This window comes from Dama dama, chromosome 10, assembly GCF_033118175.1.
Source record: "Dama dama isolate Ldn47 chromosome 10, ASM3311817v1, whole genome shotgun sequence".
Classification (NCBI taxonomy): domain Eukaryota; kingdom Metazoa; phylum Chordata; class Mammalia; order Artiodactyla; family Cervidae; genus Dama; species Dama dama.
In genome coordinates this window covers 37,438,953-37,465,865 of record NC_083690.1, presented here as the reverse complement: position 1 = coordinate 37,465,865, position 26,913 = coordinate 37,438,953, and the positions used below count along the sequence as shown (strand labels likewise).

General features: G+C 46.9%; 2 protein-coding genes across 15 annotated transcripts in view; one reads left to right on the top strand and one right to left on the bottom strand.

The window, feature by feature from the left end:
* Positions 1–10,891, top strand: part of ZKSCAN5 (zinc finger with KRAB and SCAN domains 5) — a 40,837-nt gene extending 29,946 nt beyond the window's left edge. For 6 of the 7 annotated variants that reach the window (XM_061153608.1, XM_061153609.1, XM_061153606.1 and 3 more), the window contains exons 3-7: positions 2,002–2,140; positions 4,542–4,624; positions 4,853–4,988; positions 7,204–7,812; positions 8,603–10,891. In XM_061153608.1, coding sequence (XP_061009591.1) covers positions 2,002–2,140; positions 4,542–4,624; positions 4,853–4,988; positions 7,204–7,812; positions 8,603–9,720 — 2,085 coding nt within the window. In that variant the 3' untranslated portion in view covers positions 9,721–10,891. The remainder of the gene's footprint in view (positions 1–2,001; positions 2,141–4,541; positions 4,625–4,852; positions 4,989–7,203; positions 7,813–8,602) is intronic. The other variant, XM_061153611.1, reaches the window with a different exon arrangement.
* Positions 10,892–16,510: 5,619 nt separating this feature from the next.
* Positions 16,511–26,590, bottom strand: ZNF789 (zinc finger protein 789). 8 transcript variants are annotated; one of them, XM_061153648.1, is made up of 5 exons: positions 26,534–26,590; positions 22,803–22,880; positions 21,106–21,232; positions 18,677–18,790; positions 16,511–17,626 (listed from the first exon to the last, which is right to left on the bottom strand). In XM_061153648.1, the coding sequence occupies exons 2-5, from the start codon at positions 22,869–22,871 to the stop codon at positions 16,614–16,616; spliced, it is 1,323 nt and encodes a 440-aa protein (XP_061009631.1). In that variant the 5' UTR covers positions 22,872–22,880; positions 26,534–26,590; the 3' UTR covers positions 16,511–16,613. The 8 variants fall into 8 exon arrangements, with proteins under 8 accessions (XP_061009631.1, XP_061009627.1, XP_061009628.1 ...); XM_061153644.1 differs by having other exon boundaries at positions 26,447–26,577; XM_061153645.1 differs by lacking the exon at positions 26,534–26,590 and adding an exon at positions 26,314–26,523.
* Between the last annotated feature and the right edge of the window lie 323 nt (positions 26,591–26,913).

The window sequence follows — 26,913 nt, the reverse complement described above, 5'->3', positions numbered from 1 at the left end:
TCCCAGGCTGTATCCTCTGTCCCTCCTCCTGGGTTTCTCTGTCCTCTTCTCAGGGGACCTCTGGGGCTGCTTCGCTTCTCTGGGGCCCAGGTGCCCTTTGACCTACTTGGCATTTTCTTCACTTGTCCTGAGCAAGTCTGTAAGGAGACACGCACTTCCATGCAGAGTCATGTCTGCCACAACTGCGTTGCAGCTGCCTCTTTTTTTTCCCTTTCTTGTTTTTTTAAACTCTGCTTGTCCTCTCTGTCTTGGAGCAGCTTGGTTTTTTTTTGTTTTTTTTTTTTAATTTTCTGGCTTTGCAGCATGTAGGATTTTAGTTCCCTGACCAGAGGGTAAACCCTCACCCCCTGCATCGGAAGTGCAGAGTCTTAACCACTGGACCCCCAGGGAAGTCCCCAGCCATCTCTTAATGTAATTCTTGTGCCGTGTTTTGTCAGGGCCAGGAGGGTTAAAATTGAAAGTGCTTTGAAACATAAGGGAGGGTGAGACATGGGGAGAGCAATTCTATCTCAAAACAGGATCTGATTACCTGCTTCGATGCCACAGAGCTAGTACTTTCCAGAAGAGGCAGATTGTAAAGAGACTGGCTATGGATATCCTAAGGTTGTGTAAGAGCAGAAAGATAGAGATAGATAGTCCTGCACTAGCTTCAGTCTTGGCATTGGTCTGTCCTACTTGAACCTGGTCTTCTGGGTGTCTGAGTGTGACTTCTTGAGTTCTGTATTGATCTTTCCAAGCTCATTTCTCATTTTTTCCCCACTTGACTAAACTTGGCCCACTCTGGCTTTCTGCCTGAGTGTCTTTGAGTATGTCACTCTGTCTGCCTGGGTCGCTCCTCACTTTTCTCCTGGCTGACTTCTTTCATCCTCCAGGTGTTGACTTCAGTGACCCGTCCTCAAAAAAGCCTTCGTTGGCCACCCAGTCTAACATTGGTCTCATCTCTTCTGCCTCATGGCATCACATTCTTCTCCTTTCTTACATGTAACATAGTTTATAATTGTGTATTTATTTGTGTGTTGGTGTATTTAATGCAAGTCGTCTTCAACATAGACTTGTTTATTCAGCCACTGTGTAATTAGTCCTGGATGGTTGTAGACACACAGGTAATACTTGGGCAAGGAATGAATGAAAGAATAATGTGAACTTGCTGGACTCTTTCTTCAGTTCAGTTCAATTCAGTCTCTCAGTCGTGTCCGACTCTTTGCCTCCCCATAGACTGCAGCACGCCAGGCCTCCCTGTCCATCACCAACTCTCGGAGTTTACTCAAACTCATGTCTACTGAGTCAGTGATGCTGTCCAACCATCTCATCCTCTGTCGTCCCCTTCTCCTCCCGCCTTCAATCTTTCTCAGCATCAGGGTCTTTTAAAATGAATCAGTTCTTCCCATCAGGTGCCCAAAGTATTGGAGTTTCAGCTTCAACATCAGTCCTTCCAATGAATATTCAGGACTGATTTCCTTTAGGATGGATTGGTTGGATCTCCTTGCAGTCCAAGGGACTCTCAAGAGTCTTCTCCAACACCACAGTTCAAAAGCATCAATTCTTAGGTGTTCAGCTTTCTTTATATGTATGGATATAGCCACATCCATACATGACTACTGGAAAAATCATAGCCTTGACTAGACAGACCTTTGCTGGCAAAGTAATGTCTCTGCTTTTTAATATGCTGTTCTAAGTTCGTCATAACTTTTCTTCCAAAGAGTAAATGTCTTTTAATTTCATGGCTGCAGTCACTATCTGCAGTGATTTTGGAACCCCCAAAATTAAGTCTGTCACTGTTTCCACTGTTTCCCCATCTATTTTCCATGAAGTGATGGGACCAGATGCCATGATTTTAGTTTTCTGAATGTTGAGCTTTAAGCCAACTTTTTCACTCTCCTCTTTTACTTTCATCAAGAGGCTCTTTAGTTCTTTGCTTTCTGCCATAAGGGTGGTGTCCTCTGCATATCTGACTCTTAGCCCTTCCTATAACTTGCTGATTAATGTGGTTATGATTGGCAGATTGTGGCGTGTCCTGAAGGGCTTCCTCCGAAGAGCGTGCCACCTGGAGCCGGGCCCGAGTCCTTCAGTCACCAGCTCCTGCCTGTGGACCCCCAGGCCGAACATGAGCCACAGGGGCCTCATCTTCTGGAGGAAGACGGTTAGAATCTGGGCTTCCATGGGATGGGTGTGGGTGCCCTGGCTGTGTGGGTAAGCTGTTCTTGTAGTGACAGACTTGGGTCTCGGCAGGCTCTTCACAGTTAGCATCATCTGGAGGTTGGGAAGGGTGGGGGCAGCGAATCAAGTCCTTGGTCAGCTTGGAGGCCGGCTAGGAGCTGTACTAACAACCAGTGCCACGCGAAACCTATATTGCGGATGAAAACAAGTCTAAGTACAAGTACTGTTAAAAGATCTAGAAGTCTTTTATGAAAGTATCATTGTGGTTTTGCAACTCTCCTTCACTCATTGTGTTGTCCTAAGGCTCACGTCGACAAAGCCCTCCGGTTCCTAACTGCACTTCTGGCTGTTCAGTCATTCATGTGATAGCTGATTTTAAGCTGCGTTTCACAAGGAGCTTTAGAGTAACTGACCTCTCTTTCTCTCCTTCAATCCCTGTCACCCTCACCTCACTGTTACTAACCTCTATGAGACACGTCAAGGAGGAAAAGTTTACACCTAGTATCTCATTTAGGAGGATACATGTCCACAAGCCTGTCATCTCTAATCAGAATCTCTTGCTATGGGGTATATTTTCTTTTTTTATTTGGCCAAGCCCTGCTGCCTGTGGGATCCTTGTACTCTAACCAGGGATCGAACCCATGGCCCCTGCATTGGAAACACAGAGTCTTAACCACTGGACCATCAGGGAAGTCCCTGGATTTATTTTAGAATTTAGAATTTTTAAGATTTAGTAAGATGATCTGATTTATACACCATCCGGATTAGAGGTGGGACCCCATATTTGTTGTTGTTGTTGTTTAGTTGCTAAGTCATGTCCAACTCTTGTGTTGCTGTCTTTTCTGCCCTGTTGGCCAGGCCCAGCCAGTTTGCTTATTCCGATAGAGAAGACTGGGTTGGGTGGTTGGTTTGACGCTCTGGGGCAGGCTGCACCCTCATGCCTTTGATGGCACCGTGGGCTAGTTTTCTGTCCCTGGGACTCATCTGGGCTTGAGAGGGCCAAGGTCATTTTCTTAAAAGCTAGAAACAGTGAGTTTCACAGGAACTTTAAAAAAATGAATGGACTTATTTAGGATGTAGTTATTCTAGTTATTCCAGTTATGTTGGAAAGTAGTCTGTACTCATAATGATTGCTTCGGGGTAGACTGTGTTCATCCCTTTCTTTCATGCCTTATTTCGACTCTAGCCACACTGCGGGGTTCAGGTCCGTCTCTGTTTCCGGCTTTCATCTCTAACCATTGTCTCTTCTGTTTTGGGTCTTTGCTCATCTTCCTAGTCCTTGGACACATGCAGGCTCCATATGCATATGTTAATACATCTCTAGGACCCGGGACGCCATAGGAAGGTCTGAGTCGTCAGGTGAAGGGTTGATAGCACGTGGATCTGTCCAGGTCAGGGTGCACGAGGCAGGTCCGGATGCCCCATGAATCTCAGACAAAGGAGCAGCGGAGGTGACAACAGAATGTCAGATGGTCACCAGCATCTGGAGACCAGACCCTCCAGGCGTTGCACGTGTGGGTCACTGTACTGCGAAGGCACCTTGATCCCACCTCGTTCCATCCCACCCCTCCTTCCAGAGTCACTTCCTGTGGAAAGGCTTTCCTGCTGCTCCCACCTCCTGCTGTCAACTCCACAGATGCCCCACCTCTGTTCCTGCCGGAACTCGGGTGAACCTTGAGGATAATGCTGTCTGCCCTATGCTGGCATCAGACAGTGAGGTTTTGAAAGGCAAGATTTGCTTTATCAGCCTGTTCTTATAACACACAGAGTACACTTACTCATAGACAAACTAGGACGCAAACTAGTCGGCTGTCTATAAACCAACCACGGTCATGTTTTGAGGGAGAGTGTGGACTAAGGCCTTGCCGATGATCCAACTGTGGTCCCAAGAGCGGCAGTGCCAGCATCACCTTCGGACTTGTTAGAAATGCACAATACAGGGGCCACCCCAGTACTCCTGAGGCAGAATCTACCCTGTACCAAGACCCCCAGGTGATCTGTTTGCACCTTAAAGCTCGAGAAGGCCTGGGCTCTCGGCGGTGCTTCAGCTTCATGGAAGATGTGGGCCTGTGGAGATGCTTCGAGGTGACGAGATCTGACCTTGACAGGGCAGAGAGCATCCTTTCTAGGGGAATGGTCCCATCCCTGGTCAGGAGCGGGACCAGCCTGACCACCTGATCACAGCAGGAAGCCTAGTGTTTTCAGGGGAAGGGTGAGCACGGGGTAGGTGTGGGGGCCCAGAGGAGAACGTCTTGACGGCCAAGCAAAAAATGTGGCCTCAGCGCCACAGGGCACCATGGTGCTTTCTTGAGAAAAAGCAGAACATGATGGCATTTGGAACTAGGCAGAGATTCTCACCGACTCCTCCTTTTCTCCCCTCTCAGCGCTTCCTGCTCTCCAAGTTTCCTCCCTTCCCCTGAAGGACAGCCAGGAGCTGACAGCCTCGCTCCTCTCCACTGGGTCCCAGGTGAGCGGCGTCCCTGTGCCCACTTCGAGGGACCCTCGTTGGCTCTTGGACACATAGCTGCCTTAAGCCTGATTCTGTATCAGAGTTCTATCTCTTTAACCAGAGACAGGGCTCGTCTGGGTTTGTGTTCACTGTCTTTTCCTGTTCCACTCCCCCACCCTCCGTGAAGCACAGTCCCTCCCTTCTGAGCCTAGGGAATGGGGATTTAGTGGCGATCTCATGTTTCAGAAGTTGGTGAAAATTGAAGATGTGGCTGACGTGGCTGTGTCCTTCATCCTGGAAGAATGGGGACATTTGGACCAGTCCCAGAAGTCCCTCTATAGGGATGACCGGAAGGAGAATTATGGGAGTATGACTTCCATGGGTAAGAATGATTTTGTTTGCGTGGTGTAGGACATCTTCATTTTGTTATCCATAAAGAGTATTTCAGCATATCTAGTGAAAGCATGCGTGTTATATTTATTTATTTAAAGTTTTTTATTGTATATTGGATATAGTTGGTTAACAGTGTTGTCTTAGTTTCAGGTGTACGGCACAGAGGTTGTTATACATGTATGCATGTAATTGCCATGACTGGTTATTTTGTTTTTCTGTGAGAGTAAATCAGCTTGCTCCGTCTCTCTCTTTTTTTTTCTCTTATTCAACTTATTCTGATTATTTCCATCATAATAAGAGTATGATTGGAGTAGAAAATGGCAACCCACTCCAGTATTCTTGCCTGGAGAATCCCCATGGACAGAGTAGCCTGGCAGGCTAGAGTCCACGGGGTCGCAGAGTTGGACATGACTGAGCGACTAAGCACCACACAGCACGTGCATGGATGGCTAATTCACTCCATTACTATTCTCAGACCACTGGCACTGGCCTTACATTCGCCTTGGCATCTGCATTTCACATGTCTCATCCCTTCTTGAATTTTGTACCCCAGATGAGATTTTTGAACCTATTTCTAAGCTAATGATCTTGGAAAGTAATATTTGGCTATGCTGCCTGGAGCAATTATAGAAAACCTCAGCACTATGGCAGATATTTTGAAGCTTATGGCTTGTAGCCTCTTTTGAATGAATTCTTTTGGAAGAGTCACTGTCAGGCACGCTGGTGGACTTTAGATGGAATCCATCCACTTATAAGCCCAAATTTCTTTTGAAAAGCATTATCCCACAGTGTCCAAGTGTTTAGTGCACTCACAGGCTTTTATTTAAAAAGGAACATTTTCTACTGCTCTTTCAGATTTTCTATTTCCTTTATTACTATTGATATATGTTTGTGTTTTCTTTGAGTTATTTGCACATGCCCTCTGCTTACTTGTCTATTGGGATCTTAGTGGTAGTCTCAAGGAATTGCTTATGTAGTATAAATATTACATTTAATGCAAATTTCTTTCATTCCCTTCTTTTAAAACTAATTTCTTGGTCTAATTTGAGTCAGTATTGTTTTATCTTTTTCAATCACTTTATAGGTATTTAATGGGTTTCAGAGTTGCAGAACTTGGCACACTTCTTCTGCATATTATTCTCCAAGCTGTTTTGAATTCTTTTTTTTTTTTTAGTTAATTTATTCATTGTTTGGCTGTGCTGGGTCTTCCTTGCTGCGTAGGCGTTTCTCTAGTTGCTGCTCTCCAGTTGTGGTGTGCGGGTTTCTCACTGCAGTAGCTTCTCTCGTTGCAGAGCACAGGCTCGGGGGCACAGGCTGAATAGTTGTGGTGCACAGGGTTAGTTGCCCCACGGCACGTGCGATCTTCCTGGACCAGGATCAAACACGGGATGCCAGACGGTGCCAGGGGCGTTTTATGTAATGTTTGAAAACAATTTTTCTCTTTATAAAAAATCTTTTTGGAAAGTTCTCAATGGACTATGATCTTTCTCTCTAGCCTTTAAAGAAACATTCCTGTTTTTTGTTAACCACTGAAAGTTTATCTTTGCAGACTCTATTAAATTTCCATGTTTTGAGTGAAATGCATGTTGCTGATCCAGTTACACGGGGAATGGACTGCAGCCTCTTTTTTTTTGTTTGGACTGCAGCCTCTTAAGTGTGTCTATTCATCAACGACCACCAAGCAGTGACTTACCTCTCAACAGTCGTAGGGCCTTTCCGGGTGTAGAAAGAATGCTTTTCTCTCTTGAGACTGATTCACACCAAACTGAGATTCTTTGGGGATTGAAAAAGCTGAGAGATCCTCTTTCTTCTCAGGGCTGTGAATGAACAGGAAGGGGAAGGTGAGGACTGGGTTAGTAACATCACCCAGCATCAGATTTTACTGAGAATATTTAACACAGCACAGGTGTTCACAAACAGCTACTGGACGGAAGTCCCATGTCAAGAGGAAGTCATTGTCCTTAAATGAAATGACTGCTCTCCCAGTCTCATCCCATTGATCCATTCCTGCCGGCTCTGTCTTCCCTTTCCTGCCTCAGTTTCCGACTTCACTGATCCTCATCCCATGCCTGTATTGTGAAGTAATTTTGCAGATGGCTTTACAAAGTCATGCCTTGCTTGCACTTGTTGGTTTCATGTAATTTTTCTCTATTCCTGAATCAGGGAGTAAATTTAACATTTCCATTTTCCCTCTTTCCTCTCAGATTATGAGTCCAGGAATGACAACGTGGAACTCACAGTAAAGCACATTTCTGATGAAGCTGAATCATCCTGGATGACTTCAGGAGGCCCTGAAAGAACTGTTCCCTCGAGTCAGGAGTTTGGAGAAGTTAACGACCTTCATGGCATGGTAGAAAGGTGGCAGGTCCACCCGCCAGGGGGGCGATCAAGGCAGACCCCTCCCCAGAAGAGAGAGCTCGGGGCCATCACCGACGTGACCCGGAAGCCACCCACCGGCGGCGAGAGGGGGCACAGGTGTAATGACTGCGGGAAGTTCTTCCTGCAGGCCTCCAACTTCATCCAGCACCGGCGAATCCACACGGGCGAGAAGCCCTTCAAGTGTGGTGAGTGCGGGAAGAGCTACAACCAGCGCGTGCACCTCACCCAGCACCAGCGCGTCCACACCGGCGAGAAGCCCTACACGTGCCAGGTGTGCGGCAAGGCCTTCCGCGTCAGCTCCCACCTCGTCCAGCATCACAGCGTGCACAGCGGCGAGCGGCCCTACGGCTGCCCTGAGTGCGGGAAGAGCTTCGGGCGCCACTCGCACCTGATCGAGCACCTCAAGCGCCACTTCAGAGAGAAATCCCAAAGATGTAGGTGTGAGCAGTTGGTCTTCGGAGCATAAACGAGGCAGGAACTGCTTTATCAGCTTAGAACTATTGGACAGCTGGGTGGGGGTGGTGGTAGCTGTAGTAGGCAGGGATGGAGAGTTACCCTCTGTTTTACTATCATTTGTACTGTATGTTTATTTTTTTTTAAATATTTATTTGGCTGCTCTGGGTCTTAGTTGCGCATTTAAACTCTAGTTGCAGCATGTGGGATTTAGTTCCATGACCAGGGACTAAACCCTGGCCCCCTGTGTTGGGAGCACAGAGTCTCAGCCACTGGACCACCAGGGAACTCCCAACAACATTTCTTCTGGCTCATTTCTCTTTTTCCTGGCTCCTAACTTGATATTCTTCCAACTCCATATCCCCCTCACATTCCTTTGCCTCCCATTCCTCAGGCCTTCGTCAGTTCTCACCATCTAGCTGTGTATCTTTGTTCTGTCTCATTCTCTCTCCCTGACTCATGTTGGGTGAGGATCCCTTCCACCTTTCCTACCACCTCTCCCATGTCAGAATTCCTTTCTGTCTGTGTAGTAACAGTGTTTGGCGTTTCCATTTGACTGCCTGTCCTCAGTCTTTCTCATCACCCTCCCAAGTAAGCGCTCTATTCTTTATCCTGTTCACCGAACAGACACCAGAGCACCTACATGCTCCCCTCCTCCTTCGTTACTCCTGTTACATCATAGTTTCATCTGATTATCCATTTTTTCCTGATAGTTTCCATTTCTTCCATAAAAGGACCGATAACATTTTCATTTTCTCTTGACTTTTTCAGGTGGCAGTAGAAGAAGTAAGAATACAAAACTGAATGTCAAGAAGAAAATTTCAGAGTTTTCAGAAGCAGACATGGAACCCACAGGCAGACTCCAAAGAAATGTGTCTCCAGTTCAAGATTTTGGAGAAGGCCACGAGCACCAGGGCAAGTTGGAGAGAAAGCAGGGAATGTCCATGAAAGAGATACTAGGACAGCCCTCTTCAAAGAGGATGAATTTCAGCGAAGTCACCTATGCCCACAAAAAGCCCTCCACTGGAGAGAGACCCCATAAATGTAATGAATGCGGGAAGAGCTTTATTCAGAGCGCACATCTTATCCAGCATCAGCGGATACACACCGGGGAGAAACCGTTTAGGTGCGACGAGTGTGGGAAAAGCTACAATCAGCGTGTGCACCTCACTCAGCATCAGCGGGTCCACACGGGGGAGAAGCCTTACACCTGCCCCTTGTGCGGGAAAGCTTTCCGAGTGAGGTCTCACCTGGTCCAGCATCAGAGCGTGCACAGCGGGGAGAGGCCCTTTAAGTGTAACGAGTGTGGGAAGGGCTTTGGGAGACGGTCACACCTTGCTGGGCATCTGAGGCTTCACTCGAGAGAGAAGTCCCACCAGTGTCATGAATGCGGAGAAGTCTTTTTTCAGTACGTTAGCCTCATTGAACACCAGGTGCTCCACATGGGCCAGAAAAATGAACAGAATGGTGTTTGCGAGGAAGCATACAGCTGGAACTTAACGGTGATCGAAGATAAGAAGATTGAGTTGCAAGAGCAGCCTTATAAGTGCGATGTGTGTGGCAAAGCCTTTCATTATAGTTCAGACCTCATTCAGCATTACAGAACTCATACCGCAGAGAAAACCTATAAATGTAATCTGTGTGGAGAAAGCGTTGGCCAGTGTCCCCACATCAACCAATATCCTAAAAGCTATTCCAGCCTGAAAGCCCATCAGTGTAATGAATGTGGCAGAGGCTTTGCTCTGCAGTCACATCTCAATCAGCATCAGAGGATCCACACTGCTGAGAAACCCTTTCAGTGTAAAGAATGCGGCATGAGTTTCAGTTGGAGTTGTAGCCTCTTTAAACATCTGAGAAGTCATGAGAGGACAGATCCCATAAAGACCTGAGGTGTCTAGAGGTTCCTATCATAGAACAGCTCTTACACAATTTTAGAGACGCCTTCCTGAAGAGTAACCCTATTCCTATAACAAATGTAGTCACAACCTCAAGCATCTTCTTCAGCGTAGCCATCAAACCTACAGATATGTTGAGATCCTTCATTTAGAACTTAGGACACCGGAGCATCCACAGCAAGTACAGATCTGCTTTCCCAATGGGGAAAGCAGAAAAATACGGTGGGCGGGGGGGAAGCCTTCAGAAGGCACTCATTCTTCACGTGAGTCTAAAAACATTGACACTGGGAGAAGCCTCATGAACTCGGTAGAAATAAGCTTCATTTGTAGTTTCTGCCTTGTTTGACAGCTTATCTATTCAGGGAATAGCACAGTGAAAGAGAGAAACTTCAGCATGATCTTGGTGTTGGTATCTCAGCAACGAACCTCAGCGGTAATGCCAGCCACTGGAATGCTCCAGGGGTCATTCCCATCTTGAGTATTTTAAACCCTTTGAAAAGAAATTGATTTTTAAAGTATTTATATCTGGGTGCAGATGAGGTTCAGAGGCTGGGTGGTATGTGTTCTTGCTGCCTTATTCAGTCAACAACTTCTTCATGAAACACACTCTACCTTTTTGTTTTGTCTTTGATTCTCCTGGCACCATGGTTAGCTAGTAGAAAAGAAGTTACGTTTTAAATTCAGGAGAAACTGTGTTGGTCTGTCATGTCTTAGGGAGAGGGGAGTGGGACCTTAGGGGAATAGAGCAGACAGGCCAGGCTGTGGACTGGTGTTTATTCTGTTACCCACACAAATGAGGGTAACTTTGTCCACAGAAGGAGTTGGACCAAATTGAATTGAGAATTGAGTTGTGGTCCAAGCAATATGTGTGCCAACTCCCAGTTGCCCTGGAGTGGATCTCCCCAATAGGATAGTGGATAAAGAATGAGTTTCTACTTGGGTTGCCACTGGATTGGAGAGTAAACATTCATAGAAGGAGGGAGGTCCGGGTCTGGTGCACCCTGCCTTTTGGAAAGGTCTTAGAAGGAGTGATGGGGGAAGACGATGACATGGAAAAGAACGTTAACACAAACCTGTTTGCTAGAGAGACGGTGAGAGGCGTTTGGGCACCACTGAAGTCCTGCTTCTGCTGATGGCCTGAATTACAATAAACACCTAATGAATACCTGTTGATTGTGTGTGTTGTGCACTGGTGCCCAGGCCAGGCCCCCTTTGCCAGGCTGCCATACCTGTCTCCCAGCTGCTCTTGAGTTTTGGCCGCCAGATGCTCACAGCTCACCCAGTTCTCTGGAGGCTCAGGTAAAGACAGCTGCCCCACCCAGGAGTCAGCTGCCTGCCCCACTCCCAGCCAATGACTGGTTGATACAGGGTTACAAAGGCTGATTCACTTGCCTCCGGGTGGGGAGCAGATGCAGTATGCTCCAGACCCACCCTTTGTGGATCAGGCAAGACTTTGGTTATTGCCTCCATCCATTCTCTTGTCCTCTGTGCTGTCTTATCCCCTCCTCCCCTTCCTGTCCTCAGCAAATCACGTGGGTTTGAATGCTTGTCTCAGGCTCTGCTTTAGGCAGAGACGTATGGTGCCGTGAATTGTCCTATAAGAATGGACTGGCCACTCACCACGAGGCAACAAGGACTCGTCACCAATGGTGGGTGGAACCCTGGTAGTCCCAGTCATGTGGCGGCCATTCAGTTGGGAGACACTCACTTTGGTGAACTGGGATGGAATACAGATAGGAAGGGATACACCAATTTGGGTAAGTTTTGAGGAACAAAATGAAAATGATTGTGGATTTGAGTGGCTCTGGCTGAAAGCCACTGATTGAAGAGAGAAAATGACACTTGGGGCAAATATCCACCAACTTGATGTAATGTATGAGTGTCAGAGGGCCTCCTTGGAAGCATTTAAGGAGACTTGTCACCTACAAACAATCACAGAGCTAAAGGTGATAAGACTAAAGGTGATTTAAGACAATTGAGAACAACAAGTTCAGTAAAGCCTGGTGTTAACGTCCACCGTGCTTTAAACATCATGCTAAGTGCTTTATGTGGATCACCTCACTTAATCCTCACATTATGCGGTGGTTTCACTTAATAGCACTCTTATTTTACAGTTGGGAAAAACTTGACATTCAGAGTAGTTAATTCCCTTGCCCAAAGTCACACAGCCAATAAGTGGCAGAATGAGTATTTGAACCACGGTCACTTTGCCTCCAAAAGCTAAGCTCTTAAGCACCAAACTAGACTATGTCTTAGATGATTAAACATTACAAAGTGATGAAACTTCTTGTCAGTTTATGTGAAAAAGGTTTTGATCCAAATGGTAAAAACATTAATAGGATCTTTTAAAGGGTTTGATGGGACTGTCAAACTCAACCTTCGCGCAATGGAGGAATCACTGTTCAGTTGTAGACATGTGCATGCAACAAGTGCTTAATAACTGTGTTGAACTGGAAAGAACACTTCCTGGCAGCTTCCTTTCTGCATGAAACCCTTCCACTGATGAGTTCATTGCATCCCGAGGCAGCCTCTTCCCTTTAAAAACACCTCTGATTGCCAGAAACTCCTTAGTGACCTGAAAACTCTGCCAATCTGCAGTCGTACATCTCTTAGTTGCAGAAAAAACTTAAAAAAGAGTTTTATGACTTGAATGTTGGTGAAGTTTTTTTTTTTTTGCTGCTACTCAATCATCACATCCATCATCATCTTACCTTGCAAACCTCCAAAAGTGAAGGGAAACAGACCACCATATTTTGTTTGGTCAGTTTGGGGCAAGTTAGAACAATCTGGACCTGCATTCCAACTACAGCAGTAAATGAGTGCACGGATCACGCAGGTTGAATTCTACAGAAATGTTTGCCACAGCGCTGGGGCAGGGAGGAAGACTGTGACTGATTCTGTCCAAGGTTTTTCGTTTTTCTGCAGAGAAGTATCAGAGCCACCTGAGTGTGACCAGGCCCGGGGCACCAGCTTTCGGTCCTTTCCCTGTAGAAGGAGCCAGTGAAGCGGGTACCGTGTGCTATTAACAGTTCTCAGAACTTAGGAGCTGCACCTTCCACCCCATCAATTCCTCACTTCTTTCTCACTAGTGAGGACCTGCTTCTAGGTGTTCCTTAGACTGAGGAGGAGGTTGTTAAATTCTCTCAATTTATAGAGGAACCACAGAGACCGCAAGACCTCCTAGATTCCTAGAGAACACCTATGGGGGTAGAGCTCCGGGCGGGGCGGGGCGGGGACCGTGACGCGCTTCCGCTAATCCTTCCGGAAAACCAGTCCTGTTTGTCCTACAGGCGTGTGGCAGCTGCTGGCCTTCGGCTCCCTGAGGAGCTGTGTAGTTAGTACCCCCAGCAGGATGTGTTTCTCTTCCACGTGTCCTTCCCCAACTTCCAGCCCAACTTAGTGCTTTGACTTACTCTGAATTTTGAGTTCTATTAGGAAAGGGGTTGAAGACAAGACGTCCTGTGGTGCCCATGGGGTGAGTTTCTCAGAGATCTCACCCCAGGGCTTGCTTGAGGCTGACTTCTCACTGTGGCCATTCCTGTTTCCATGCTCCTGCACTCCCAGTGTCTCTTTCCTCTTCTTAAAAGGATACTAGTCTTAACCTTGAGGAACCTAAACTCATGACCTCATTTAACCTTAATCACCTCCTTAAGGGCTCTATTGCCATAAACAGTCACACGGGGGTAGGGCGTACAGTGCATGGATTTTGTGTGGGGCACACAGTTCAGAACCGTTGGGATCTTGTTACTCTTTGTATTTTCCTGTAGGCCCTAGTACAGCGTCCGGCAAGATGGTAAATCTAGATTTTTGTTAACAAAGTGATAGAAGAGCTGATTGGAGCTGGGGGAGGAGTTATAAAGTCATTAGCATCTACTGTCTTAGCCCATCTTTGTTTATACATTTCTGAGCCCTATTCCGGAAGATCCGAAGTCCTGCTTAGAACTTCAGGGTCTCAGAGGCAATGGCACAGAGGGACAAGGGAAGGCCCTGTACTGGGGGCCTCGGGGGTGGGGACTGAAGGGACAGGGTTTGTGCCTTCCCATTAACCTCCTAACTACATCCTCACTTCCAACCGGGGCTGTCTACCAGGCAGTGCGGTGGGGTTGGGGAGGTGGAGTCTGTGAGCCCTTGCTTCTCACAAGCTTAACTTCTGGCAGGATTCTGAACAGTCTGTGGTAACCATTATTGCCCCATCAGGTGTCACAGTGGATGTGGCATCATTGGCAGATGTTGACAACATGGCTTGGGGGTCCTCTGTGGCCATTCATCTTGGTGAGCAGAGATCACATTGCCACTTTGAATGATCAGACTAAAGCATCTGTCTTGGCATCCTGTCCCCTTCAGAACCCACACTGGATTCATTTTGGTGAGCAAAGGGTTTACTTTAATAATTTTTAATTGTCCGAGGCCTACTTGCCAGACTGTATGGTTTAGCTTTTGGTCACAGCCTAAGGAAAGCCTTAAGGGCAGGTAGCTAGTCTCCTATACTGAAGCCTGTTGCCTGTAATTGGCTCTTCCTCAGGGTAGATTCCCATAGAGATGGGAATATGAGACTACCTTACCTGCCTCTTGAGAAATCTGTGTGCATGTCAAGAAGCAACAGTTAGAACCAGACATGGAACAACAGACTGGTTCCAAATTGGGAAAGGAGTACGTCAAGGCTGTATATTGTAACCCTGCTTACTTAACTTACATGCTGAGTACATCATGTGAAGTGCTGGGCTAGATGAAGCACAAGCTGGAATCAAGATTGCCGGGAGAAATATCAATAACCTCAGATATGCAGATGACACCATCCTTGGCAGAAAATGAAAAGGAACTGAAGAGCCTCTTGATGAAAGTGAAAGAGAGTGAAAAAGCTGGCTTAAAACTCAACATTCAAAAAAGGAAGACCATGGCATCTGGTCCCATCACTTCATGGCAAATAGATGGGGAAACAATGGAAACAGTGACAGACTTTATTTTCTTGGGCTCCAAAATCACTGCAGATGGTGACTGCAGCCATGAGATTAAAAGATACTTGCTCATTGGAAGAAAAGCTGTGACCAACCTAGACAGCATATTAAAAAGCAGAGACATTACTTTGCCAACAAAGGTCCGTCTAGTCAAGGCTATGGTTTTTCCAGTAGTCATGTATGCATCTGAGAGTTGGACATCCATACTCATGGAGCTGAAGAATTGATGCTTTTGAACTGTGGTGTTGGAGAAGACTCTTGAGAGTCCCTTGGACTGAAAAGGAGATTCAACCAGTCAATCCTAAAGGAAATCAGTCCTGAATATTAATTGGACGAACTGATGCTGAAGCTGAAACTCCAATACTTTGGCCACCTGATGCAAAGAACTTACTCCTTGGAAAAGACCCTGATGCTAGGAAAGATTGAAGGCAGGAGGAGAAGGGGACAACAGAGTATGAGGTGGTTGGATGGCATCACTGACTCGATGGACATGAGTTTGAGCAAGCTCTGGGAGTTGGTGATGGACAGGGAAGCCTGGCGTGCTGCAGTCCAAAGAGTTGGACAAGTCTGAGTGACTGAACTGAACTGGGTAGATTGCCGATTTCCAGATTGGTTCTTACCTGTGCAGAGAGCTGCCATCAGGAAACCAAGCTGCCTTTTACTTTTTGTCTTATCAGGGCTTCTGCTTGGCATTCGGAAAGAAAGTTCTTGAAGCGGGGATGTTATTTATTGTCAACCCAATAGTTGTACTGAAGCTACTCTTCACTGATATGACATGTGCCTCTCTCAAAGCCCCAGATCCTTGATCCTTGGGGCATAAATGTTTCAAAAATCAGAATTTTTTGGTTTGTAGAAAGGTAAGGTATTTTACATAAAACTGCTTAGGGGTTTGCACTAATACTCCATGTGCTGCACTGTGGTTAGTTGCTCAGTTGTATCTGACTTTTTGCCACTCCATGGACTGTAGCCCACCATGCTCCTCTGGCCATGGGGAATTCTCCAGAATCCTGGAGTGGGTTGCCATGCCCTCCTCCAAGTAATCTTCCCAACTCAGGGACCGAACACAGTCTTCCACATTGCAGGTGGATTCTTTACAGTCTGAGCCATCAGCGAAGACCAAGAATACTGGAGTGGGTAGCCTAACCCTTCTCTAGAGGATCTTCCCGATCCAGGAATTGAACCAGGGTCTTCTGCATTGCAGGTGAATTCTTTACCAGATGAACTACCAGGGAAGCCAGCACTCCATAACCGAACACATTGGAACAAAATGTGTGAATATGTACACTAATGGGGATACACAGTCTTTATTTCACCAGCAAAGAAATTCAGATCATCTCAGGTTTGGTAACCAAATGGATCATAAGAAAACACAATTTAAAAAAAAAGGGGGGGTTGTGGATATATACACACACACAAATAGGCCTTAGAAATTTATATAAGTATAAATGTATAAATAGATACCCTTGTTGTTTAGTCACTAAATCATGTCTAACTGTTTGCAACCCTATGAACTATTGCCTGCTAGACTCCTCCATCCATGGGATTTCCCAGGCAAGAATACTGGAGTGGGTTTCCATTTCCTTCTCCAGGGGATCTTCCCCACCCAGGGATCAAACCTGCGTTTCCTGGATTGGCAGGTGGATTATTTACTTCTGAGCCACCTAGGAAGCACTGCGTGGTATGTGGAACTTTTCTGACCAGGGGGACCAGGGATCAAACCTGTACCTCCTGCAGTGAAAGCATGGAGTCTTAACCCTTGGACCACCAAGAAGTCCTCTATTAATTACTGCAGCCAGAAGGTTGCCTATGAAGAGACGGTCCCCATAGAAAAACCAGTTCTTGTTTATTAATTTTCATGAAACAATCAGGTTATACATACTTGCCATAGTGGTTAAGTTCTGGGCTTTAAATTGGTAGCTTTTCCAGTTAACATCACGCAGATACCCGCTCTCTGTGGGTACCCTGATGCTTAATAAAGCTTGTGCGCCAACTGAAAGACTTTCCACATTTGTCACATCTGTAGGGTCTCTCTCCAGTATGAATGACCTCATGTCGATGAAGATTTGCCTTAAAGCTAAAGGTTTTCCCACATTCTCTACACTCAAAGAATTCCTCCTTCGTGTGGATCCTTTGATGCTGAATGAGATCGACATTCCGACCAAAGGATTCTCCACATTCACTGCATTTGTGAGCATTCTGTTTACTGTGAATCTGTTGATGGCTCATAAGGGTTGAGTGCCGGCCAAAGGCTTTTCCACATATAGTGCACTTGTGGGGTTTCTCTCCACTGTGGATTAACTGATGTCGAATAAGCGTTGAATTCTGACTAAACGTTCTTTCACATTTGCTGCACTTATAGGGTTTTTCTTTGGTATGGATCCTCTTATGTTCGACGAGATATGCCATCTGACGGAAACACTTTCCACAGTCGTGACATTTATATGGCTTTTTTTGTGAGTGACACTGTTTGTGGTCGATCAGAGTGGACTTCTGTTTGAAGGCCTGCCCACATATGTCACACTCAAAGGGATTCTCTGAACTGTGAAGTCTTTGATGTCGAACCAAATTTGCCTGCCGCTGGAAGGCTCTTCCACATTCGTGGCATTCATAGGATTTTGTGTTTGTCAGAGTTCTCTTATGCCTCAAAAGCCGTGATCTCTGATGGTAGGGTTTTCTGCACTCATCATATTTGCCCTGCTGTGTCCTTGTCTGAGCTCTCCAACTGTGAATAAGGTTAAGGCTTTGAAGGAAGTCCTTACAGCACTCATCACCAGTAGCAGGGAGTGAAAATCCGTAAATGTCCACAAATTCATTATATTCATGTAACTCTTCTGGAGGCTCCTTGGCTGTTTTCTGCTTTACTGAGGACATCTTCCATAACATTAAATCTTCAGAAGCGTTCTCCTTTGGAGCAAGCTCTTTCATCTGGAATCTGGCTTCCAAATCTAGCCAAATCAAAAGAATATGCAAATTACCTGACTGCCACAGAAGAAAAGGAAAGAAGCAACTGTTTGTGATATGAGAGACTCAAACGAGGCTAAGAGGTGCTCACCTGGTTCCATCGCCATATTAAAGAGCCAGTACTCTGATTTTCATAGGTCCCTCAGCTTTCATATCAGAAAGAGCTCTTGACATCATGAACTAACCAACTAACATATGCACAAGCATGTGTGTCAGAGAACGTGAGAACTGAACACACCCTTCTCCACTAGTGGGGAAAACAGCTTCCTGTTGGTACCCAGCAGGGTCACATAGCTGTAGGAGAGAGGGAGCATCTTGTACTTTCTAGAGAAGCATGTTTTTCACAATTCTGGGAGAAACGACTGCTTTAAAATGGAGGCAGTGTGTCAGAGAGAAAAGAAAAGGAACCTGAGAAACCACACAAAAGGCAATGGAACAGAGCAATGATTCTCCACCAGGGGTGGTACCGCCGGGATGTAGTAGGTGGAGGCCAGTGATGCTTGACATCCTGTGAGGCCCAGGATTGAACAGCCCAAAACATCAAGAGCTGAGGCTGAGAATCCAAGGAGCGGAGGGATGTGGTAAAGGGTAGAAAGAAGCAGCCATCAGGACACAGTAAGTAGGAAAAGGCAGGAACATCAAGAAACACCGAGGGGATGTGGAAAACAGAATGAGAGCGAGGGAACAAGAGAAGGTACAGAAAAAGGGTAAGTGATGAGGGTAGAGAAAAGGAGTCTCTAGAATGGCCCGAGAGCTGTCGAAAGCACCAGCCTGCCTCGAGTAGAAATAGGATGAGCGTTATTGCAGGAGAAAGAGGATGAGCTTTGCAGACTTGAAATCCAGTCCCAGCTGGGGATTATCTCCGGGGAACAGCGGCAATGATCATAGCCACCACCAGCAGGGGGCAGTAGGGATGGATGAGCAGGAGAACACACGCCAGACTCTGGGTTTGGTATCCGGGTGCAGGCGGGGCCTCCTGGATGGTGTCCCCAACTCTGCGTGACCCCCAGGGGCCAGGTCTGCTCCTCACCCACCTGGGCAGGCACTACCGGAAGCCTTCCTAGTCCCCGCTCTCGGCACTTCCAGGATCCACGGCTCTTCCCACTGTTCCAGCTGACAGATCACCTCAGGTTTGGGAAACTGAAATCCTACTCGTGGGGAAGTAAATGGGATGTGGTGGTTAGCGAGTGGCAGGAGAGGTCCCAGAGCTCAGTCTACCCCTGGGGGTCTGGGTGGCAGGGCTGCAGCGACAAGCAGAGATCAGGACAATAATCAGAAGGATTATCTGAGGAGAGGAATTGGCACCATCTTTGCGAAAGTTCAGCATCTTGCTTGAAAGCCTGAACAATATTCACACTCGTGGATATGGTCATTTCACTCTTAGGAATAGAGCCTAAGGGAAATGAGGGCAAAGGTTAATGCATCACAGATGTTCAGCAGAATCCTAACAGTACAAACTGGAAATAAACCAAATGTCAACAGGGGAAGGATTCAAGTGTAGCCAGATATGATAAAGGCAGAATATTAGGCTAATATTGAAAATCCATGAGTTCAAAGGACATTTCTTAAAACAGGAAAAGGCTCCCCAGGTATTTTGTTTATTTATTTATTTATTTATTTATTTTTTCCCCAGGTATTTTAAAGCAGAATACAAAACTCACATGTAGCATGATTCAAAGTCCATGTAAATTATGATCTGAATTTGTTTTTAAAAACTATATGTGTTGGGAACTTTCCTGGTGGTCCAGTGGTTGAGAATCTGCCTTGCAATTCAGGGCACACAGGTTTCCATTCCTGGTCAGGGAACTAATACCCCACATGCCGCAGAGCAGCTAAGCCTGTGAACCATAACTAGAGAGTCTGTGTGCTGCAACGAAAGATCTTTCATGCCGCAACTAAGACCTGGAGCACCTCCCTCCCAAAAAACTACATGTGTGAGTGTGTATATACACAGATCATCCCCTTCTTAGGACAGGGTAAGTGAAAGTCACTCAGTCGTGTCTGACTCTTTGCGAACCCACGGACTGTGTAGTCCATGGAATTCTCCAGGTCAGAATAATGGAGTGGTTAGCCTTTCCCTTCTCCAGGGGATCTTCCCAACCCAGGGACTGAACCCAGGTCTCCCACATTGCAGGCAGATTCTTTACCAGCTGAGCCACAAGGGAAGCCCAAGAATACTGGAATGGGTAGCCTATCCCTTCTCCAGCGGATCTTCCTGACCCAGGAATCACACCGGGGTCTCCTGCATTGCAGGCGGATTCTTTACCAACTGAGCTATAAAGGAAGCCCATTTACAACAGGGTAACTTCCCAATAAATCCATCCTTCATAAATCCATCATATGTTGAAAATATTGTAAGTTAGAAATGCATTTAATACACCTAAACTACTGAACATCATAGCTTAGCCTTACCTACCTTAAAAATGCCAAGAATGGTTACATTAGCCTGCAGTTGGGCAAAATTGTCTAACACACAGCCTATTTCATAATAAAAATGATGAATATCTCATGTAACTTACTCAATAGTGTACTAGTGAAGAACAGAATGGTTTTAAGTGAACTGGTTGGCGACCCCTGTGATCACGTGATCACATGGCTGCCTGGGAGCCCCTGAATGCTTTCAAAACAAAAATAAGCATTAAAGCATCCAGTGGTGGGTGGACAATCCCACAAAGGTGGTCAAGAATCTGCCAAGAGTGTCAGCACAGGGTCAAACATGTCCCAGAAAGAAAAATCCATCAAGGAACCTCCCTCTGTAGGAGACTCTGCATTGAATAAGACGAGGGTGGGCTCCCAGGAAGGTGGGAGCCGAGGAGGTACAGAAGTGAAGTCAGTGAAGAATCATCTCCTGGGCACCCGGTGATGGTGTAAGCAAAGAAGGAAACCATTTTCAGACAGAAGAAAGAAAAAGACTTTTCAAGAGAGGAAGAGGGTAGACTTTGCAATCTGCATGGGCCACAGTCTTTCCAACTCCTAGAGGTCTTACAGATGTGGAGGATTCAGGCTGGGGGATGAATGTCTTCAAACTCTAAAACAAAAGGAAACTACTCATTATCCACAATCCCTTACTTGAAAACTTTGAGGCCTGATTTGTTTCAGGACTCAAAATTTTTCCAGATTTCAGAAAGGTGACTGAGTGTGGGTATAGTTTCTATTATGTACCACCTTCAACAGGGGTTGAGCTGAAACCTTAAACAAACACTCTGATATTTATGATGCCATATATATATATATGTATCTGTCTATGTATATATATTTGGAGACCAAATGAGAAAAAGGATGATAAATAGCTTCCTACAGGATAAAATCAGGTTTAACCAACTGATGACTTTAGGTTGAGTCTTATAGCCAAATGAGTTATGAAAAAACTGGCTTTCAGAGCTTTTTCTGCTTTGGGCATTGCACATAAGAAACTGAGGACTTGTGTAGACACTCAAAGTCAAATCTTAAGCCGACTCATTACCCAAGGAGACGATGTGTCTGTAGTTGTCTAGCATCACGTCCCTGTAGAGGGCCTTCTGAGCCCAGTCCAGCGTGTCCCACTCTTCCCTGGTGAAGTACAGAGCCACGTCCTCAAAGGACAGCAACCCCTGGAAACAGAGACTCATTACAGCTGCAGCTCCTATCACAGCTCTGCGGGCTGCGGTATTATTGTCCTACAGGCAAGGCTCATCCAGTTAATTAGTAGACTCAGGGCTCAACTCAAGTTCTGACCCTCAGGCCATGCGTGTTCTTTCTTCTGCACTAGAGTCACACATGTTCTCTCTAGAGGGACACATGGTCAGTGTGTGAGGCTTCTCTGGCCGTTTGGTCTCTGCTGCGGTCATTCAGGTAGTGTCAGAACTGAGTCAAATCGTGGGGCACCCAGCTGGTGTCAGAACTGCTCCATGTGCAGAGACACCCCACGTGCCTGAGGGCAGAGGTTAAGTGAGGAAGCAGAGAAACAGCTGTGTCCTCCCCAGGCACGCACTCCTCCCCTGCCTCCCTCCCCAAGGCCAGCAAGGATGCACACGCTGTTCCTGTCTTTACAGAGATGCTCCCGTGTCTGCCTTCCTCTTGTTCCCACTCTCTCTGCCCCTAACTGGGCCAGTTGTGTAAAGAAAACCTACACAGACATCTGCAGTCACCCCACAAACCCCCCTCTGACTTTAGTCTTCACAGCTCCCCTGGAGTGTCCTTCTGAGCCTCATGCCAGCCCTCTGCCCATGTGCAAACACAGGGGAGAGCAATACAGTTACCGCAGAAAATCAGAGATTTCACAGAAACGATGATTTTTGAGCTGAGTGTTAACATATGCAGATGTAAGTTTCCCTGGGGGCGGGGAGAACAGGATACACAAAGGTGGGGGTGGGTTGGGGGGTGGGGAAGAGCATTCACATCCCCATGTGCAGGTCCTCCGGTTTCAGGGAAGGTGGGAAGATGACACGAGAAAGGCAGGCAAAGCTCTGTGTTCCCGCAGCAAATGTGGACATGCTGGGCCAGTGGGGTCAAACTGCTGCCCCTTGAACTCCCTCCTGTCCAAGACTGGTCTTTGCAAATTGTCACAATGGCTTCCTCACGTGTCTCCTGACTTTTCACTGATTTTTCACCTCGACTTCTCACGATCACCCTCCCTCTTGTTACCAATTCAGTACCTAAATTTCTACTGTACCTTTTAATGCAACAGATCAGAATGATATGAGCTTGTTTCCATATCCCCTTCCCTAAACAGCTTCTAAACTCCTTAGGGTAAGAGTCTCTCTCCCAGCACAAAGGACAGAACTACCTGGTACACTAGGTACCCAAGAATGCTCACTGATACAAACATGGAGCAACTGTAGTGATGGCAGCTAAAACCTACAGGGCGCTCGGAACATCGCTGGATCCTCTGCCAAGCACTCCATGAGCCTCACTTCACTGAATCCTCACATGACACCTACTGTCATGGCCCCATTTTACAGACTAAGGAAACTGTGCCCCAGAGAGATTAGGTGACACGTCTAAAACAGCCTGGATTTGAACCTGTCTGACCCCAGAGTTCAAGCTCTGTACATCAAATCCTCCAAGAAAGAAACACCTCCCAGCTGATAAAGATGGCTCAACCCCAATGGTCATGTGAAAACCACTGCCTGGCCGCTGAGACTACACCAAGGAAGTAGAGGCAGGGGGAACCCAGCTCACCTTCCATGAGACTGGCAGGAACATGGCTTCCAAGGCCTGGTCTCCGAGATGGGGCTGGATCCTGGCCATCAGGCTAAGCTGGAGAGAAAAAGAAAACAATTAAGTTCGGCCCCGAATCGAAGCTCTCTCACTAGACAGACTTTAGGGAATGCCAATGGGGCCAACAAACCTCAGAGAGTACAAAGTCACAGTGTTTGGTGTTGGAATGTGGGATTACAATGAAAGCAATCCCTAGAATGGTCTTAGGAATTTCTGATGCTAGATCAATTTCCAATTTTTATCCTCGGACACCTTCGCCTCTGCCCTCTCCCTCTCTCTAGAATATATTCTTCAGCACCTCAATGAGAGACTCAATATATCAAGGGACCAGACTGTAGGAAAAAACAGAACTCTAACCTGCAACCTGTAGCTCCGGCCTGGAACCCAAACCAGAAGCAATTCGGCAACAGGCCCCCAGTCAGGACTTGGGTGGCAAGTGTGAACTTGTCCGTAACATGTATCCCCCTCTTCCATCCGGGACCAGCAGAGAGTCAGGTGTGCTCCCCTACCAAATCACATAGGATGTCCCGCCCTGTTTGTTTGTTTTTTTTTTTCCAAGCAAGGTTTTATTGGGCCCCTACTGCAGCAGCCGGGAGCAAGAACAAAGAACAGGTTCCCTTACTTGCTGGTTCCTTTATTTGCTCGTTCCCCGAGGCCGGGTGGAGGGGAATCCTTCTTTTACTTAACCTGCCTCCAGCTTTTCCAAGCCAATCTCCTAAAAACTCAGCATAGTTGAGTTTTCCCTTTTTTCCATCTAAAGCTTCTCCTGCTTGCTTTTGAGTCTCTGCTAAACACCTGATGGTGGCCAGTTCCCTTAGTATAGCAAGCTCTGCATGAAGAGCCTTTGCCTGCTCTACATTTGGGCGGTCTAAGGTTATGTCTGCGTCACACAGAATCAGCTCAGAGAGTGTAACAATGATTTTCGGGAGGTTATCAGAGATTTTAGGCTAAATATGATATATAAAGAGCTAACTGTTGTCAAAGGGGCTTCCCAGGTGGCTCAAGTGATAAAGAATCCACCTGCAATGGAAGAGATGCAGGAGACTCTGGTTTGATCCCTGGGTTGGGAAGATCCCCTGGAGGAGGAAATGGCAACCCACTCCAGTATTCTTGTCTGGAATATTTCATGGACAGAGAAGCCTGGCAGGGTCCATGGGGTCTCAAAGAGTTGGACACCAACTGAGCGACTGAGCAGGCACAGCTGTTGTCAAAAGAAAATTCAGAGGACTTTACTTGATATGAACAGTTTATGGAGTGAAAACCAAACCGCAAACAAGGAGGCTTCAAAATGGAAAGTCTTAAGAAGTTAAGCTCTCCGCATTTACCCTTCAGTTTATAAAACATGTAAATAGGTGGCAGAATAAGTCGCTCCCTAATATACCACTTTGGAAAACTGATTGTTTTGAGCTGCAGGCACTTTAAAACAGCTGTTTAAAAAAAAAAAAAGGTGGGGGGCAAAAGGAGAATTCCCTGGTGGTCTGGTGGTTAGGATTCAGTGCTTTCCTTGTTGGGGATCAGGTTCACTCCCTAGTTGGGGGAACTAAGATCTCACAAGCCATGTGGACTCACTTGTGCTAAGCCCCATGTCAGCAAACCGACACCTAATACTTAACCTAACTGCAGTTTCAGCCTCTTCCAGGTATAGAACCTCCCTCCCCTTGCCCTAGGACTTCCCCGGTGGCTCAGCGGTAAAGAATCCACCTGCAATGCAGGAGACGTGGGTTCAATCCCCGAGTTAAGAACATCCCTTGGAGAAGGAAGTGGCAAACCACTCCAGTATTCTTGCCAGAGAAATCTCATGGACAGAGGAGCCTGGCGGGCTACAGTCCATAGGGTCTCAAAAGAGTCATGACTTTCAAGACAGTCTTAAGAGACACAACTTAGCAACTAAACAACCCCCTTCCCTATGAAGGCTGCATTTAGACCTGAATTCTAAGCCATCTTAGTGGTTAATCATTTTTCCTTGGGCATCTCCATGTTTATACAAGGTAAGCCTGCATGCATATGCAAGCATTTCTGACTCCTTGTGACCCCATGGACTGTAGCCCGCCCGGCTCCTTTGTCCATGGACTTTTCCAAGCAAGAATATTGACCCAAGGTTTGAACCCATATCTCCTGCATCTCCTTCACTGGCATGTGGATTCTTTACCACTGTGCCACCTGGGAAGCCTCTCACATGAGGTATACATGTTAAGAAACTTGTTTGTTTTCATTTTTTGTTGCAGGAATCTCAGCTAAGTATTCAGAGGGGGGAGAGAAAATTATTTTCCTCCTATGCACAGGAATGAGGAAGTACATTGTTTTCTATTGGGACTGGTTACTAGAACTGACGGTCCTTTCAGAAGAGTACCAGCATACAAGTTTACTTGTTTGTAGCTGCTAGGAAGCTGCAAGGTTACCCAGACATGAAGAAAGCTTAAGTTTCCTGTAAGGACAGAGCCAGCTCTTCATGGGAAATTAGGACAATTTAAGTTTTGATTCTGCAGCTCTGGGTAGTTGGCCTGGCAGTATACTTAAACTATGGCCTTCACTTTGGTTCTTTAACATAATAAATCTAGTGTTGTTTCTCTCAGGGAGTACACAAGTGATGAGATACAGAGGATTTCCACTTTCTTCGCTTGTCTTTCTGGCCACTGGCAAACCTTCTTTTATCTAAGTGCATTTTTAAGAAAGTCTGTCACATGCTGTTCTCCTTCCTTAAAAACAATGTTCGTAAGCCCTCTTGCCTCTTAAACAAGGAGGCACTTGTGATCAACAGCTCCAAGGCTGGGGAAGGGACATCGACCCTTTCACTATCTAAAGTAGATTACCTGCTGTGAGCACCGTGTGTTTGGAAGTCAGAATCCATAATTAAATTTATAACAAAATCTGCAATGCAGGAGACCTGGGTTGGATCCCTGGGTGCGGATGATTCCCCTAGAGAAGGGAATAGCTACCCATTCTTCTTCTTCTTTTTTTAAAATGTGTATTTATTTGGCCGTACAGGGTCTTAGTTGCAGCATGCGTGATCTGGGATCAAGCCCTGACCTGGGATCAAGTCCAGGCCCCTGCATTGGGAGCGCAGGGTCTTAGCCACTGGACCATCAGGGAAGTTCCACACTCCAGCATTCTTGCCTGGAGAATTCTAGTACAGAGAAGCCTGGTGGGCCACAGTCCATGGGGGTCGGGAAGAGTCGGACGGGGCTGAGCGACTAACACAAAGCCAAAGCAAACAATAGTATTAGCCAGCCATTCGTTCATCGGACTCTGTACTTCTCTAAAGCCAAAAGACCTGACACGATACTCAGAGGCTGGCGTCTTCAGGAAGTCTCTCGGTAAATGCCCTGAAGACCGGCGGTTTGGGGAGGCGTGGGGGGCACGGGATTCGAAGGAAAGGGGGTTGTCTCTCCAGCCCTCACACCTGTGGCGGGGCCACCGTGGCTTCCCCTGGCACCCCACTCCGCCCATCACACTAGCTCTTTTCTCCCCAAACCTCCGCGCCTCCGACCCCCGCCGCGCCTCCTCCTCCAGGAAGTCCTCAGGATGCACCTGCGGCTGCCATGGAGCTGGCCTCCATTATGGAGGTGCCAGGCCAGACTCGGAATTAGGTCGGAACCTCGGCTAACCTCCACCTGAGGGCTCCATGCGGAAGGTCCCTGTGCCTGTCGCCCGACCACTAGCGCAGGCCGAGCAGAGCGTCCCCGCCCGAGTACCTTCTAGGAACCTCGGAGGATTCGCAACTCTCTGGTCGGGGAAAGCGATGGGGCGGGTCGCGGGGGAGTGTGCGAGTAAGGGGGCGGGGCACTCATGTCTCCTCGCACTGTGCGCTCCTGGTCGGAGCCAATGAACCACCGCAGATGGAGTGGTCTACGTGATTTCCAGGTCCCGCCCCGACCTGTTCACTCATACCCTGGAGGTCGGTGATCTGTAAGAATAGGCTAGGGGATTCAAAAATGCTTACACCAAGTACTTTGCTTTCCCACTGATTGTTAACAAAATTTCTAGGAGTGAACCCTTGTGTAGCTGGGTATTTTTAAACCCTCCTTTTGGGAATCCAGAGTGACTTTTTAGAGAGTCGACCCTGGACTAGGCA

Bases quoted from the DNA above. Each gene is read 5' to 3' on its own strand.
- ZNF789 (XM_061153642.1), bottom strand. From the start codon at position 23,315: ATGGAAGAGGGGGATACATGTTACGGACAAGTTCACACTTGCCACCCA. The intron at 22,881-23,198 runs GTTAGAGTTCTG...TTTTCTCTCCAG, and splicing joins GCCGGAGCTACAGGTTGCAG to CTTAGCCTGATGGCCAGGAT. The intron at 18,791-21,105 runs GTAATGAGTCGG...CCCCACGAGTAG, and splicing joins CAGACACATCGTCTCCTTGG to GATTTCAGTTTCCCAAACCT.